We start from the raw sequence: 18,216 nt of genomic DNA on the forward strand, positions 1-18,216 counted from the left end.
TTGGCTAGTTGATTAACTAAACATTAGAATTGACCAATCAGAAGCTGTTCTACCCATGACGACATGTGTTAGCCAAACAGACCAATCAAACGCTGTGTTGTTCATGCCAATTTAGATCTGTCTTTGGCACGGAGGCACGGTGGCGCAGTCAGTAGTGCTGTCGCCTCACAGCTAGAAGGTCCTGGGTTCGATTCCCGCCGGGGGACACTGTGGGTGCTGGGGGCGTGTTCCCTCCTCCGTGTCATCAGTGCCCACACCCTAGGTGGGGTTGGCAAAAGGGCCTTTCTGTGTGGAGTTTGCATGTTCTCCCCGTGTCTCCTAGGGTAGATACCCTCACAAAAACATGCAGTAATCCTGGTCTCTATAAAGCCTCCCCCTGGCCAGCCGGGGCGCCTGATGGAGGGGAATGGAACTGGTTGGAATAACGTGTTCCTTCCACGCGCTACGTCCAACCGGGGAAGCTCCCCCTGTCAGGTGATAAGAAGCGGCCTGCTCACTCCTCATGCATTGAAGGAAGCATGAGCTCAGTTCGGGGCCCTCCCCAGGTTGGCAGAGGGAGAGTAGAGCCCAGGATCACAGCTTAGGCAATTGGCACCGGGTGAAAAAAATGGGTTACAAAAATCGTGGGATAAAAATTTAAGAAAAAAAAAAAGATCTGTCTTTGGCAATCAAGAGCCCGCTGTGTCCATGACGTGTTGTCCATGACGCGTTTAGTTAAATATTTTGCATGAAACAATATCTTAGCTAATTAATCCTCTTCTGAAAGCCAATTTGTTCTTGAATACAGAGAATTTCAAACAGTTTGTCTTTGTCCTGTTTGTTTGTTGTGCGTAATGGCCAGGCTGTTTGTCTGAACTTTAAACTGACACAGCACTTCTTGGCGTTGCCCATCAGTCAAAGTTAGAGGGCAGAGTCTGATCAAGTCCATATCCTGGGCAAAGTTTATTCTTTTCAGTTTGTTGAAGAGATTCATTAATTAAAACAATTTAATAATGAATGTATTAAATTGTATGGAATATGTTCGTTATAAAACCAATAACCCCTATTGCATTTTTAAATGTTTGTCTTTTTGAGCGGTGGTAAACCGAGAGTGGCTGTGCGTGTGTCTGTAGCCACTTTTCCCCACTTTTCCTCAGCGTTTTGCCATAGCAATGTGTTTTCCTCAGCATTTTGCCATAGCAATATGTGTGTGTGTGTAGTGTAGCCATATTACATCATATTACATCACCAATTATCTGTAGCCACTATCTGTAGCCACTTTTCCTCAGCGTTTTGCCATAGCAATGTGTTTTCCTCAGCGTTTTGCCATAGCTGTGTGTGTGTGTGTGTGTGTGTGTGTGTGTGTGTGTGTGTGTGTGTGTGTGTGTGTGTGTGTGTGTGTGTGTGTGTGTGTGTGTGTGTGTGTGTGTGTGTGTGTGTGTGTGTGTGTGTGTGTGTGTGTGTGTGTGTGTGTGTGTAGCCATATTACATCACCAATTACATCCTAGACCTATCTGTAGCCACTTTTCCTCAGCGCTTTGCCATAGCAATGTGCGTGTGTGTAGCCATATTACATCACCAATTACCAATTGAAGACGTTATGCAAGCACGACCACGGCTCACTTCACATTGGTTGTGATTTTTCTTCTCCAGTGCAGTATTAATGATCATACATATATGAAAATCTATATTTCTTTTTTCGTTACATTATTAATGATCATCATAGATCATACATATATGAAAATCGCCTTTGCACCGCTCACTTCGAACGGATGCGATTTTTTCATTTTGTGTAATGTTTTTTTCCCCAATTTCTTATCTAACTTTAGTTTTTTATGATGAGTGAGATTCTTAGTAGGACTGGTTGATCCTGAATGGGGTTGGAGACGTCCTCTTGGGTGGGGTGGAATTTGGCAAAGTGGTGCCGCCAGTACGACACATCTTCAGGTGTGTGCCCTGACCTCATTTGGGTGTTTTGGCCATTTATCACAAGACACCCTCTGCCGAGGTTGGGCCATCGACAGGCTGATCAGACCCTGGGTGTGTCGCATGGTGGGATCCTGTCACTGGGCTTCACTCCACTGATTTGCCCTATACCTCTGAGGAAGTAGTGGTCAATGTGAGGGCCCCTCGCCCTGGTGGATCTTGAGCCCCTTCTCCTTTACCAGCCACAGATGCAGCTCTGTATCTTGTGTCCTGCAGGTGTTGTTGTTACTCCATCAACTACCGTGCTGATCATTTGATTTCTTTGTCGTTTCCGTTCCGGGGTCTGTTACCGCGTGGTCCGCCGATGAGTCATCTTCCATCCTGCTCTCACAGACTCAAGGGGTGTTTTCTTTTCCTTTTGAACCTTTCGTAGCCATAGTCAGGTGGAACCAAGTCACTGTGTAGTGAGAGGCTCCTGCCAGAAGGGGTAACTAACCCATGCCATCCCGATGGGGTCTGTTCTGTCTCTTCAGGCCGTCACCAGGGCTTTCCCAGGTTGTCAGCTGCCCTTCGCAGCAGGCACTGGCTTTGACACCAGAAATCAGGATTCTTAATTTGGCAAAGATTGCGCGGGCCTGGTGCCACGAGTAAGACACAGCTTCAGGTTTAGTTGGCAGCAATGGTGTGGTTCAGCCAGGTCCCTCATAGGGACCCACACACAAAGCCAGACATAGGAGTGGTTAGCACCGCTCAAAAAAAGAAGAAAAAAAAAAAAGTCAGGAACACAGTCAAAATGTATTATTCACTCTAATGGCTGACAAGTAAGTGACTCTGCTTCTGTCACAGGCCATTGTCTCTCCCAAAGCCTCATTTGAGGTAACTCCTCCACATTATTTGATGTTCCCTCTGAGAAATCACTACTAATTTGGCAAGGGAGGGACGGACATAAGGGCTGTTGTCTCTTGTTTTTTTTTTGTTTTTTTTTGGTTGTGTTTTTTTTTTATCATTTTGAGTAATGTTTTTTATTTCTTGTTAAAGTTTAGTTTTTTGCTTTCTATGATAGTGAGATTCATAATAGGACTGGTTGATCCTGAATGGGGTTGGAGATGTCCTCTTGGGTGGGGAATTTGGGTGGAATTTGGCAAAGTGGTTCCGCCAGTACGACACGTCTTCAAGGTGTGTGCCCTGACCTCATTTGGGTGTTTCAGGCCATTTATCACAAGGCCCATCGGCTGATCAGACCCTGGGTGTGTCGCATGGTGGGATCCTGTCACCCCTCCTGTCAGCACAGGTAGCTAACCCATGCCATCCCGTTGGGGTTCCCTCCTGTCAGCACTCTCTTCAGGCCGTCACCAGGGCTTTCCCAGGTTGTCAGCTGCCCTTCGCAGCGGTCACTGGTTTTGACACCAAACACCAGGATTCCTAATTTGGCGAAGATCTCGTGGTGCCACCAGTGAGACACATATTCGGGTTTAGTTGGCAGCAATGGTGCGATTCATCCAGTCACTCAGCTCGGTGACGCGGTTGCACACAACAGGCATGTGGACATCGCAGGGCGAACTGCCCCCAACAATCCAGTTAACAATCCCAACCAGAGTCCATATTCCCTCCTTTTCACAGACGAGAGGGCCGCCAAAGTCACCGAAGCAGGCAGAGGCTCCAGAGGCACCAGCACATATCACCTGGTCACTGATACAGTCGCCCCAGTATTTCTTGCACTGCTCATTGGTGAGAAGGGGGAGAGCAGCTTGCTGGAGCCGGGCAGGCCTGGTATCATTAAAGATGTCGGTATATCCCCACCCAGAAGTTACGCACATCATTCCACCAGGGAAGCTGTCATTAGTCTTGGCCACACACACAGGAGACACATGCATTCCCAACTCCGCAGGCCGCGCTAGCTTTATAAGCTGAATGTCCTCGCGGGGGTGAGGGCACAACAATACCCGATAGCCCTGTCAGTTGTGTAGCTGGGCGTTATTCCCTCCCTCCCCTGGGTTGGGCGGGGAGGGAGCGGGGAGGGAGCTTTACTCACATGATGGCAGACGATCACACGCTCATCACTGGCTCGCTGCGGTTTGGTACTATAGCATAAGCCACCAGCTCTGTACAGCTCAGAGCTCAAAATAGCGCCGGTGAAAATAGCATCATTTTAATATATCGCAAATAGAAGGCCCAGCAAGCCAAATGACTTCATGATGACATCCTCCGGTGACTCCGGTGACGTTCAGAACTATAGGCCAGATCACAGCCCATATGGGGATGATCTTGACGGCATTACCAGGACGTCATATGGATTTGTGGATTATTGTTATTATTTGTAATTGCGACTGTCAGGTCGCACTTACTACCAAAACCGATCGGACCCTCTCTGATTAATCCAGGATGTCCGTTTTCGTGGGCATCATTTATGTTGGTTGAAATCAGGTGATATTCTAGGCCAGATCTGACTAGTCATGGTTTGACTTGATCTGGCCCCAATCGAGACGTCAATGATTGGTCCAGGTCCTGACCGTGCTTGCTGGGGGGGGGGGGGGGGGTCTAGAGTCTATAGACCCTCGGGTGACTCCAGTCAAATAACTGTATAGGGTTTAAGTTGGATAATGTGTGAAATAGACATTTTTTGATGATTAAGGCGTGGTTGTTTTTGAGAGTGATACGTGTAATGGTGGTCACCTTTTCGGGGACTGCCCATAAGTCCGAAGGTTCATTAGTCCGAAGGTTCATTAGTCCGAATTTAGTTAAGGTTACTGAGGTTAAGGTTAGGGTTAGAGTTAGGCATAGTATTCTTAACAAATTCGGACTAATGAACCTTCGGACTAATGAACCTACGGACCAATGCCATGGCACCACATCATCTTGGTCAGAAAAGTAATCTTCCCCACCCCCATCCCTTGTCTCTCTCTCTCTCTCTCTCTCTCCCTCCCCTCCCTCCCGCTCCCTCTATTTCTCACTTTCTCTCTCTCTCTCTCTCTCTCTCTCTCTCGCTTATACTCCACTCACACATGCCTCTCTTCCATGTCTTTCCCACACGTCCTCCTCTCCAGGGCCTGTACTGTGACATCCGCCAGCTGGTGCAGTTCATCAAGGAGTCGCACGGCAACGTGTTCCGCCGGGTGGCGCTCAGCGCGCTCCTAGACAGCGCCGAGAAGGTGGCCACCGCCGCCCCGGCCTCCGCCGGCACCAAGAAACCCGACGAGAAGGAGGAGTCCAAACTGCCTGGGCCTAGGAGGTGCGAGCTCCAGGGGCGTCACAAGGGGGGGGAAAGTCGGACCGAGTTACTAGGGCCCAAGGTGGAGGAGGGGCCTTAATTATTTTATCCACGAGTTTCCAACACCCCATAGTGCATTGCGCAGAAGCTGTACCGAGCTTCCGGCGCTGCAGCCGAGTGTGATTTACAAGCTCACAACGAGTTGCATCTGCGACGCGACGTGAGCTTGTATGTCTGCTGTTAAACCGGAAGTGTGGTCCAAACAGGTCCAAATAATCTCCAGTAAACTCCCGCGGAAACAGGTGGATACTTTAGCTATTGAAAAATAGCAGATATAACTCACTGCGAGCTTGTAGATCTACTATTTTTGAAAAGACATGAAAATGTGTGCAAATCTTTGAATATATGTATTTTTTAACTGTTCTGCTGCCCTTGACGACGCTCACCGTCAGTGAAAGGGTTAATACCATGGCGCCGTTGACGGCGAGGACTGTCAATCTTACTGTATATACAGTAAAGATACCAGTAAGACTCCCTAATCGGGAGATTAGGGAGTGGTCGCTTATCTCCACAAATATCACCAGTAAGACTCCCTAATCGGGAGATAAGCTACCGTTGGTCGCTTATCTCCACAAATATCACAACCTCCACCTCTCACGTCATACGGGTAGCCATAGTTACACCTGGAATGTTGAATCTCCATATATGGAGATAACCTACGCATCACACAAAGTCTGACCTCACCAGCCCATACTTGGGCATGGACGACTTATATCTCCATATACGGAGATGGCCATATATGGAGATACGATGACATCACAGAGTCCACAGCTGATGATGTGGCGTGATGTCATACAATACACAAACAAGCCCTATATAAAGGGGCAATTCTCACCAGCGAAGAGAGCATTGCCTGGAATGTTGAATCTCCATATATGGAGATAACCTACGCATCACACAAAGTCTGACCTCACCAGCCCATACTTGGGCATGGACGACTTATATCTCCATATACGGAGATGGCCATATATGGAGATACGATGACATCACAGAGTCCACAGCTGATGATGTGGCGTGATGTCATACAATAAACAAACAAGCCCTATATACTGATGCGATATGATGACATCACAGAGTCCACAGCTGATGATGTGGCGTGATGTCATACAATAAACAAACAAGCCCTATATACTGATGCGGAGATATGAGCAGGGCAAAGGTGTGACGTGTGACGTGTGACCGACCGACCGACCGACCGACCGACGGACGGACGGCCGGTGGAGGTTTTCATAGTAAACTGCTCCCTGACGGTCGCAATAAAAAGTTTAGTACCAGTAAGACTCCCTAATCGGGAGATAAGCGACCGTTGGTCGCTTATCTCCACAAATAGGCCAAAAGTTTGTTTTACCAATTATTACACTCTATGTGAACATTTACATCAACAAATCCCAAGTACTATGCAGAACGACCCATTTCAAGTTTTTAATGTACCAGTAAGACTCCCTAATCGGGAGATAAGCGACCGTTGGTCGCTTATCTCCACAAATATCACAACCTCCACCTCTCACGTCATACGGGTAGCCATAGTTACACCTGGAATGTTGAATCTCCATATATGGAGATAACCTACGCATCACACAAAGTCTGACCTCACCAGCCCATACTTGGGCATGGACGACTTATATCTCCATATACGGAGATGGCCATATATGGAGATACGATGACATCACAGAGTCCACAGCTGATGATGTGGCGTGATGTCATACAATACACAAACAAGCCCTATATAAAGGGGCAATTCTCACCAGGGAAGAGAGCATTGCCTGGAATGTTGAATCTCCATATATGGAGATAACCTACGCATCACACAAAGTCTGACCTCACCAGCCCATACTTGGGCATGGACGACTTATATCTCCATATACGGAGATGGCCATATATGGAGATACGATGACATCACAGAGTCCACAGCTGATGATGTGGCGTGATGTCATACAATAAACAAACAAGCCCTATATACTGATGCGATACGATGACATCACAGAGTCCACAGCTGATGATGTGGCGTGATGTCATACAATAAACAAACAAGCCCTATATACTGATGCGGAGATATGAGCAGGGCAAAGGTGTGACGTGTGACGTGTGACCGACCGACCGACCGACGGACGGACGGACGGCCGGTGGAGGTTTTCATAGTAAACTGCTCCCTGACGGTCGCAACAACAATATTTAGAAAATAGGTCTACAAGCTGACAGTCCTCGTCCCTTATATTCCCATAGGTTATATGGAGATCTCAGTGTTTGTCAGTCCTTGTTCATTTATGCCCATATATGGACATCTCTATATCTACTGTAACAGTCCTTGTCCCTTTATGCCCATATATGGAGATCTCTTAACTGTAAGTCGGTTGGAGGTTTTCATACTAAACTGCGACCTTACGGTCGCAATGAAAACCTCCACCGGCCGTCCGTCGGTCACACGTGCGGTCGACCGCACGTCACACGTGCGGTCGACGTGTGATGAGGTCACGATGAGTCATCTATGCCCAAATATAGATTTCTAGGTCAGATGGCCCATAGAGTTTGTGATGTCAAACCTAGCAACCCAATATAAACAAACCTGATGTCAGACCTGAAGTATCCTTTTATACCCATATATGGAGATACAGAGATCTCCATATATGGGCATATTAGAAAGCCCATATATGGGCATATACGGATGACATCAGGGATATCCATATATGGGCATAAAAGGGACAAGGGCTTACAGTTAAGAGATCTCCATATATGGGCATATCAGAAAGCCCATATATGTTCATATACTGATGACATCAGGAATATCCATATATGGGCATAAAAGGGACAAGGACTTACAGTTAAGAATCTCCATATATGGGCATAAAGGGACAAGGACTGTTACAGTAGATATAGAGATGTCCATATATGGGCATAAATGAACAAGGACTGACAAAAACTGAGATCTCCATATAACCTATGGGAATATAAGGGACGAGGACTGTCAGCTTGTAGACCTATTTTCTAAATATTGTTGTACATTAAAAACTTGAAATGGGTCGTTCTGCATAGTACTTGGGATTTGTTGATGTAAATGTTCACATAGAGTGTAATAATTGGTAAAACAAACTTTTGGCCTATTTGTGGAGATAAGCGACCAACGGTCGCTTATCTCCCGATTAGGGAGTCTTACTGGTTACTTACTGTACGTCGCTCCGGTCCCGCCCGCATCGGTAATGTCCGCGATTTGTTTACAATGCACGTCGGGCGTGCACGCGAAGTTAACGTCCTCCATAGTAAATCCATTGAGAGGCCCATAAAGAGACTTCATTTTCTCCAAAAGGGACATTCTTATACAAAGGATGGTCTCCACTCTCCATACTTGTACACAAAAGCTGGGCGCAGCCATGTTCTCTTCTGGGCTCACACTGTCATGTGACTAGATGACGTAATCGTTGCCGTCAAGTGATAATCCAAAAAAACAAAAACAACCCCCTTCCGGCCCTTCAAAATAATAGCGGCGGCCTATGGAGGAAACGGCGTGGCACCGAGGCACCAAGCAAACCTTCAGATTAAGAGGCAGTAGTTGTGTTAAGCGAACATTTGTAACTCAAATTTTGCTTCTGGGGGTCCCTGGAACTAAATATTTTGAGACGTGTGTGTGTGTGTGTGTGTGTGTGTGTGTGTGTGTGTGTGTGTGTGTGTGTGTGTGTGTGTGTGTGTGTGTGTGTGTGTGTGTGTGTGTGTGTGTGTGTGTGTGTGTGTGTGTGTGTGTGTGTGTGTGTGTGTGTGTGTGTGTGTGTGTGTGTGTGCGCGTGCGCGTGCAGGTCAGAGGTGGGTGTATCTGGGGAGAAAGGCCCGACCTCCAGCGCTGCAGATGAGTGTCGCAGCTACATCTCCAGCCGGCCACCCCAGACCCCCGAACAGTGAGTCCCCTCCTCTACCCCCGTGCCACTTTCCACAGTAGGCCTCCCTCACGGCCCCCTGGTTTGTAGTATGAAACCTGTCTCACCAATAAAACATGGCAGTGGATCTTCACAGCAGAAAACAATATATTTATAATATGAAATACAAAGAGTTTTTGAAAACTTTTGACATTCTTTTTCTCAAAATCAATTATTTTGCCATGTCCGCATAAAGTGTTTTTTGAGGTGCCATCGCCTGTCTTTGATTGATAGACCGACAGACAGAACATGACAATTCAATATCTGTTTGGTTGTTTAGGCTTAAACCATTAATGCAATATGGGCCAGTATAAAATATATATTTAGCCCCCTTTTCAGACTGTTTGGAGAAAGACCACGTGACCTACTGTAACATAACGATATTTTTCGGGCGTGTCATCACATCTTTAAGTACAGAAACATTTGATCGGTTGGAGAACGTTTCCGGTGTCAACCAAACGCTTTGTGGTTTAAAAAAGCCTGTCAGTAAAGCGCTCTGGACATGATGTCCAATGCGCCCCTTCCGCTCATAAAACTCGGTGACTGCCCCATAGGTCGAACTCCCGTTAGGTCGAACAGCGTCGGCAGGTTAGATAATCAACCGCGAGCATCGGCAGGTTAGATAATCACCCGCGTCACGGTTACTGAGGTTAGGTTTAGGGTTAGGGTTAGAGTTAGGCATAGTTTTACTGAGGTTAGGATTAGGGTTTGGGTTATAGTTTGGTGGTCGATCCAAAGGGTGTTCGACCTAATGACATGTTACCTAAAACTTTTTATGTGGAGACGGACTGTTGCGCGTCTAAAATAAGTGGACGAGTCTGCTGTCCCTGCAGTGAGGAGCAGCTCCCGGGCGCTCTCCTGGGCCGCAAGGACTTCTGGCGGAAGATGTTCAAGTCCCAGAGCGCCGCCAGCGACACCAGCAGCCAGTCGGAGCAGGACACCTCAGAGTGCACCACCGCCCACTCCGGCACCACCACCGACCGCCGCTCGCGGTCCCGCTCGCGCCGCATCTCTCTCCGCAAAAAGCTCAAGCTCCCCATCGGTAAGTGGATGTTGTATGTGATATTATGCTTCATCAGTGCCCCCTGCTGGCCTATTGGTTATTGTTTTCTTTTTACATCTTCATCAGTTTGCTTCCGTGGCAATTGATGATGACACCACAACATAGATTTTAATAATATGCAAACTGTTGTTTTGAAAGACATATCACACACTTGGATCAGAATTATGACACCTCCAATATGACTGTATGCCCCTGAAAAAAGTAGAAATTAAATATGGTAGAGGAAATAGCTGGGGAACAGGTGTGTGTGTGTGTGTGTGTGTGTGTGTGTGTGTGTGTGTGTGTGTGTGTGTGTGTGTGTGTGTGTGTGTGTGTGTGTGTGTGTGTGTGTGTGTGTGTGTGTGTGTGTGTGTGTGTGTGTGTGTGTGTGTGTGTGTGTGTGTGTGTGTGCGCGTGTGCGTGTGCGTGTGCGTGCGTGCGTGCGTGCGTGCGTGTATGCATAATCCAAGTAACATTTATAATGTCTTGCTGTCACATACTGCAGGTGAAACCATCACTGACGCATTTGTGTGTTTTCAATGGAACGTTTTAATGCTGCTCTCTTTTCATAGTTGTGATCACAGTGTGTGTGTATGCTCAGTGCTCATGGTCTCACGTTTCATTGCTTAATGCTCTCTTTCTTTTGACAATCAAATGACAGTTGCTGTACTAGTTCACTCACAACATGATGTGTTTGTATGTGGGAAGTGGTAACAGCACAGACAGCACTTCATCTTGTTTTGGGTTTGTTTCTGTCCATCTAGCATGCCGGGGGACTGTTCGCCTTCCACTCACAGTCTCTGTCTTACGTATGTTGCTGTGCCACCATATTCATTACATGCCTGTCTGTCCGTATTGCACATAATAACCCTAATCTGCGCTGTGTATCAGACCTGGGTCAAATAGTATTTGTAAATAATTGAAATGCTAGATTAAAAATGCTCAAACTCGTTGCCCACAGCAAGTGGGCAATGAGTTAAGTCTGTGACCTTGACTGGGCAGGGCAGCCTACTGATCGTCAAACCCAGGCCTCTGAGATTAAATGTTTAAACTCTTTGCCAACAGATTTTTGCCCCCCTAAAAATCTAAATTGCTCATAAATAAGTGCCAAAAAGAAGAAATGTCATTAAATCGAAAACAAATGTTTCATAAGTAGTGAGTATTAGAGAGGTAGCTCACAACGTGCCGCAATGCGATGCATGAGCTAGCTTGTAGATTGAGCAATTTTCCCTAGTTTGGTCTCGGGTAAACGTCTACTTTCTCTTTTGGGTCTTGAGCTAAATGTTTGGGAACCACTACTCTACTCTATCCTCCATCCATCTGTTCATGTCATGAGTTAATTTGCTAAGAGTACAGGCCTTAACCTTTTGGTGTGTTGTATTCTCAATCTCTGTGGCAAACCTCACCTTGTTGCACCTATGCTATGCAGGCTACCGCAAATGATCAAAATGAAGCATGGTGTTGGTTCATGCAGGGCACGGGAGCAGGGGCATCGTACCAAATTCTGGGCCCTGGGTACAAGGATTCACTGCGGGCCCCCCATTGGGAATGCATTATTACGCAGTATTTTGTGCTTTAACTATTGAAAAATAACAGATATAGATCTGCGATTTTTTTTTAATCTTGAAAATGTCTTCAAATCCTTCTAAGGTTTTTTTGAAAAACCTATGTTTCTATGTCAGTGGTGCTCAAACCTTTTCATGTGAAGGACCCCAAAATGATATGTATTTGACCACGGACCCCCATCTCAAAATATATATTTTATATATTTTATAAAATATTTTGTTCCAGGGACCCCCTAGAAGCAAAATTTTAGTTAAAAATGTTCAACACCTCGCACCGCGAGGCGTTGTGTGCTTGTAGATCTGCTGTTTTCACTACTTTTGTGAGACGGCCTTGAATGATGAAGCAGGGCTTTACTTTGCGAAAGAACGTACAAATTTGGAGATACGAGGTTTCCACCCGACAACGACGATATACTAGTGTTGTTGCTGCTTTTATACCACCATTATTACTGTGGTTGGTGGGGGCCAGACAGTAGCCCCCCGCGGGCCTCAAATGGCCCGCGGGCCTCCTATTGGTGAACCCTGCTATATAGTAACTGTATAGAATAGATGTATATAAATGTATTTATGGACGTGATTGTTCTTGACTGAAATGTATATAGTTGCAAAACGTGTTTGACCCAGGTCACTTGTATGTATGAGAAATGGTCCTTTATTGTACTCACCTGTCTATATCCTGAGTATCCTGTCCAAGTTTGATGTTTTTTGAAGTGCAACCTCTGTGTTTTGATCCACCTCCAATGTGCCTCCCTGTAATTGTGAGCATTTACCTCCCTTTATGCATTTGTCCCTCTCTAGTGTGTGTGTGTGTGTGTGTGTGTGTGTGTGTGTGTGTGTGTGTGTGTGTGTGTGTGTGTGTGTGTGTGTGTGTGTGTGTGTGTGTGTGTGTGTGTGTGTGTGTGTGTGTGTGTGTGTGTGTGTGTGCGCGTGTGCGCGTGCACACATGCGTGTGTTTGTGTTTGCTCGCTCTTGCCTTAATGCATGGGTCTTTAACAGGGGGTCCGGGACCCCTAGGGTCCTCTAAATCTTTGAGTGATAGATATATTAACCATTTGAACCCTAGTGTCCTGCCCCTGAGAATTATAGCCAAAAATAGCAGATCAATGCTTCACAATGCCTCGCGCTGCGAGGCATTGTGAGCTTGTAGATCGGCTATTTTGAGCAAAGAGCTTTGGTGTAGAGGGGGAAAAGAGCAGACTAAGTACAGTGAAAGGTCAAGTTTATTGAGTGTTGACGGTTCAAGTGGTTAAATATCTGAAAATACAAAATACACTGACAATTGTGCTGTCAAACATTGAAACTATAAGGAATCTGTGATAAGGTTAGGTGGGTCCCTGCTAGATCCCTGCCTTAATGCATCAAATGTATCTTCATGCCTGTGTGTGTGTGTGTGTGTGTGTGTGTGTGTGTGTGTGTGTGTGTGTGTGTGTGTGTGTGTGTGTGTGTGTGTGTGTGTGTGTGTGTGTGTGTGTGTGTGTGTGTGTGTGTGTGTGTGTGTGTGTGTGTGTGTGTGTGTGTGTGTGCGTGCGTGCATGTACGTGCGTGCATGTACGTGCGTGCATGTACGTGCATGCGTGCCCCCAGGTAATTGGCTGAAGCGCTCGTCTCTGTCGGGACTGACGGACGGGGTGGAGGACCTGTTGGACATCAGCTCTGTGGACCGTCTCTCCTTCATACGCCAGAGCTCCAAGGTCAGGGTCAAGGGTCAACAATTCGTTCTCCTGCTGTACCACTGACATGTGGAACGCACCTCCGCAAGGCCTAAAGCAGGGGTATTCAGCGTTTTCAGGCCAAGGACCCCTTAGTTGAGCGAGAAATGAAGCAGGGACCCCCACAACCTTATCATAGATTCCATGTAGTTTTATCGTTTGACAGCACAATCATCAGTGTAGTTTGGAATCATGTCAGTTTGTGTTTTCAGATATTTAACCACTGAAACCGTCAATACTTAATAAACTTGACCTTTCACTCTGTACTTAGTCTGCTCTTTTCCCCTTCTACACCAAACCCCTGCTCTTTTCCCCCTCTACACCAAACCTCTTGCCGAAAATAGCCAATCTACAAGCTCACAACGCAACTAATGTTCCCCTCTTTATTCCCCCATACACACAATCTCTTCTTGTTGAAAATAGCAAAACTACAAGCTCATAACGTGATGTCGTTCGCATGTTTGTGTGCATGCGTGTGTGTCGACTGTCGATCTTTCTGTGTGTGTGTGTGTGTGTGTGTGTGTGTGTGTGTGTGTGTGTGTGTGTGTGTGTGTGTGTGTGTGTGTGTGTGTGTGTGTGTGTGTGTGTGTGTGTGTGTGTGTGTGTGTGTGTGTGTGTGTGTGTGTGTGTGTGTGTGTGTGGGTTTGGATCTTCGCCGTGGTCTCCTAACAGGTGAAGTTCACCAGCGCGGTGAAGCTGTCTGAAGGGGGCGCAGCGGGGGCCGAGTTCGGCCGGGACGAGGAGGAGAACTTCTTCAAGAAGCTGGGTAAATGGAGGTCCGGCAGGCGGAACCCCTCCAAGCTTCACCACACAGAGGAGAAAGATGGTAGACCCCCCTCCCCTCCCCTCCCCTCCCCGGGGGCGCCCCCTCTCTGTGCCTCCCTCTCCGGGTCACCTCTATGTCGTGTCCGTGTGTGTGTGTGTCGTGCAGTGGTGGGAAAAGTACTCAATTTGTTTTTACTTACGTAAAAGTTTGGTATAAAAGCACTCATTATGCAGAATTTCCCATTTCAAGTTTTCAAATGTATAAAAATATTTAGAAAATGGCAGATCAACAAGCTCACAATGTGCATTGTGAGCTTGTGGATCGGCTATTTTCAAATGGCCGAAAATGCATACAGAGCTGGTAAATAATCAAAATCAACAAAGAAACAAGTAACTAAAGTTGTCAAATAATTGTAGTGGAGTAAAAGTACAAGATTTCCTCTGAGATGTAGAGGAGTTAATTGGAGTAGTAAGTACAGTAAAGTACAAACACCTCAAAGTTGTACTTAAGTACAGTACTTGTGTAAATGTACTAAGTTACCTTACACCACTGGTGTCGTGTGGGTCTGTCTGGCGCGTGCCATCGCCGTTTCTTCGTCTCATGCCGTCATTTCCCACGCCGGCTTCCATGGCAGCTGCGCTGATGTCTGTCTTCACACCCCCTCCCCCGCTGCTGCACTCTGAAACCAGGATGTGACATTTTTTTTTCATTGCCGCTATCTCTGAAAGTAATCTAGTGTGGTGAGATGTGGAGAGAAACGCGGAGAGGCTTCTACCTATACAAAATGAATACAGTTCATGTTTGTGTTCAAAACATGTTGGAAAGCGTGTGGAGTAGGACCCATAATGCAGACAAAGCAAGACGGATCAGTTCAACTTCTAACGTTGTTTATTCAAGTCGATTAGCGCCATTGTTATAGGACAACTTTGTTTTTTTTACAACAAGGGTTCATATTTTAGATTGTAATTAGAGAAAAGAAAAAGTGAGTGTTAAAATGTTTTCATTTGCTTCGTTCTATTGTTTTATCGCGTTTACTGTGCTAAAATGTGGGGCATGCGTACGCATGGTGGCATGTGTACAAGTGGCTAAATATGTCTTTTTAGACACAATAAGCCAGCAGTTTATTTATTGTTATTTACAGTAACACTTCTAGCCCCCATACGTCACATTCAACCATGAAAGGTTGTGTTGTATTTTGGGAATGGGCTTATTCTGTGTAAAATGACATATTTAGCCACTTGTACGCATGCCCCCAGCCACTGAAATAAGAATCTCTAAAACAATAGAAAGAAGTAAATGAAATCAATTCAACACTCATATTTTATATTCTTTAATCTAAAATCTAAAATATGAACCCTTGTTGTAAAAAACTAAAGTTGTCCTTTAACTTCAATTAGTTGAGTTGCAACGGGTTCCTTTTAGAGCGCCCTTGTCGTCGCTATTTGACTCTTCAATTACGTTGATAGTATGGGAATGTATTTATTATTTATATGTTTTCTGTATGTCTCCGGTAAAGCCCCCCCCCCAACACACAGGACTCGTGTCAGTTTACACACCCATTTGCTCTCAAAGGACCATAATGAAATATGCTCTCAAGCTTTTTTTTTGTGTTTACCTACACAAACGTATGGTCTTAGCGAGTCATATATGAAAATGAAAAATACCATGACTAGCTGTTTGCCGAGTCACATATGCATTTTTGTCAATAAAACCATCAATCAAATGATACATCCTGTTTCACAGTGTATGAAGTGGGCCTGAGATGATGTTTTGGCTCTCCAAAAGCAGACTTCAGTAGTTAATGTTTTCCTGGATTTGTCCTTAGAAACCACATTTCAGCATTGTAAATTCAATGTATACCACTATCGTTCTGTTTTTGCCCCCTGCGTCAGTGCTTCTCAGCTCCGGGCCTGCATGTAATCAGCTAGATCAGTGGTTCCCAAACTTTTTAACTCGAGATCCAAAGGAGAAACTAGCAGATCTACAAGCTCACAACGCGTCGCAAGCTTGTAGATCGGCTATTTTCACTACTAGTTAACTATTACAATTTGTATTTATGGAATTTCTTAGACGTGTTTGTTTGTTTTAAAAATGTCTAAAATTTATAGAAAAGAAAATGGGAATTTTACTCGAGTCGTGGCCCATAGAAATTGGTCCGTGACGCACATATGGGTGGGTCCCGGCCCACTGTTTGGGAAACAAAAGGGCGTACGGCCGTACGTGTACCCCTAGGGGTACGCAGGGGTACTGCAGGGGGTTCAGGAGAAAATGGGAACATGTATTTCACTGTTATGGCTAATGAGTCATAAGACAATGTCTTTGTGTGAACCTGCTTATCTGCAAATTGTAAAACCAAATTACATCAACACCTTGACTAGTACAACTGTTATTGAATAGAAAGCATTGTTTATTAATTGCCATTATGCTGTTTTATTTTGAACATATTGGCATTGGAACTGGGCTTTCGATGTACATTTTATAAGCAACATGCTGTAGGCAGGGTAAGGGGGTACTTGGCTTCAGAAATCAGTATTGGGGGGTACTGCAACCAAAAAGGTTTGAGAACCACTGAGCTAGAGTACAACATCTAGCATGTACAGTATATCTGGATTAGGGGTGGGCGATATGGAAAAATACAATATCACGATTTTTCCAAGCTGTTTCACGATACACGATTTTATCACGATTCTTTTTCATGTTTTTTATTTTCTATTTTTTTTTTCAAGTTACTTGACAAAAACAAGACTCTCTGGGTTCCTTTTGGGAGGTCTAAATTGAACTTTACAAGTATGTAACTCTGACAGTATACAAAAAGGGTCCATTTGGTTTCATTTGTATACTGTCAGAGTTAAGTGGAGACCTTGACATTTTAAAATTTGAGAACTACCGATTTAGACCAAAATGCAGGTTTAAATTAAATTCTGCAATGAATCTCTGTATTAACGATTAAACAGGATTTTTTTTACAAGGCTCCATCAATTGTATCACGATATATATACGATACCTCTGAAAAGGTATATCGTGGAGACATTGTATCGTCTCAACGATAATTATCACCATATCGCCCACCCCTAATCTGGATCCTGACTCAGCAAACAGGAGATAAGAACCACTTCCCCACCCTCCCCCCCATCCCCTACCCATTCTGACCGTCCCTGCGCTCTTTACCCCCCAAAATAATGCCATCATTATTTATAGGGGGAGGGGGAGATTTGGTTGTGGGGAATGCTAAATCTATAATGAACCATCTTTCTGCTGTTCTTTGTGCCTCCGTGTGGCAGCATGGTACTGACGGTGCAGTCTCTTCTGTGGTGACGTGTGGTGGTGTCCAATGCTCCGGTGAAAAACAACAGACTGTCTAGTCCCCCCAGGAACCCGCGATTCCGCGATCGCGGAAATTATCGCGAATTTCTCGGGCCACCCGCGGAATTCGCGGCCATTTTGCGGATTTTTCTGCCGTCCGCAGAATAACAGTCGCGAGAGCCGGCGGAGGGGCGGGAGTAGTTATTTTACTATTATAAAACAATTTGTAGATGGTCTGGCCAGTGGACACCTAACAGGACTTTGCTTCACAGGGCCCTGGGGGAGTAGTTTGACTGGGACGCTGGATGGTCCCACATTCCTGACCTATAGTTCCTCTATGCCACCCATACTAGGTATCCTCTAAAATGTAGTTACTATGGGCATGGTTTGGATTGGCATTTGGCAATATAGTCTTTGCAACAGAAACTAATTATTAAAAACAATAACAATTTAAAAATGTATATTAGATTTTTATTCTCAAAAATGATTATTCGAATATTCGATCTAACCACTAATCACAATTAATTGTAGCTATTTCATGAAGGGTTTTACTTGATTATTATGACATAATTTTTTTTCTTGAAAACGGGTAATTTTAGGTTGTTTTTTAATGTCCGCGGAATCAAGAATTGTTCTTTGCAGAATTCCGCAGAATCAGGATTGTTCTCCGCGCAATCAGAACTTTTTCTCTGCGGATTCCTGGGGGAGACTAACTGTCCACATAATCGCAGCTTTGGTCTCTATGGCTGTGTGTCC

The 18,216-nt window shown here is 45.4% G+C and overlaps 1 protein-coding gene across 1 annotated transcript in view; it reads left to right on the plus strand.

The window, feature by feature from the left end:
• Window positions 1-18,216, plus strand: part of unc80 (unc-80 homolog (C. elegans)) — a gene marked incomplete at its 3' end in the record, with an annotated part of 166,179 nt that overhangs the window by 59,584 nt on the left and 88,379 nt on the right. Inside the window, exons 18-22 of the mRNA XM_080720767.1 lie at window positions 4,950-5,134; window positions 8,959-9,057; window positions 9,909-10,117; window positions 13,267-13,373; window positions 14,064-14,217. Coding sequence (XP_080576893.1) covers window positions 4,950-5,134; window positions 8,959-9,057; window positions 9,909-10,117; window positions 13,267-13,373; window positions 14,064-14,217 — 754 coding nt within the window. The remainder of the gene's footprint in view (window positions 1-4,949; window positions 5,135-8,958; window positions 9,058-9,908; window positions 10,118-13,266; window positions 13,374-14,063; window positions 14,218-18,216) is intronic.

This window comes from Nannobrachium achirus, assembly GCF_963921795.1.
Source record: "Nannobrachium achirus genome assembly, chromosome: 24".
Lineage (NCBI taxonomy): Eukaryota > Metazoa > Chordata > Actinopteri > Myctophiformes > Myctophidae > Nannobrachium > Nannobrachium achirus.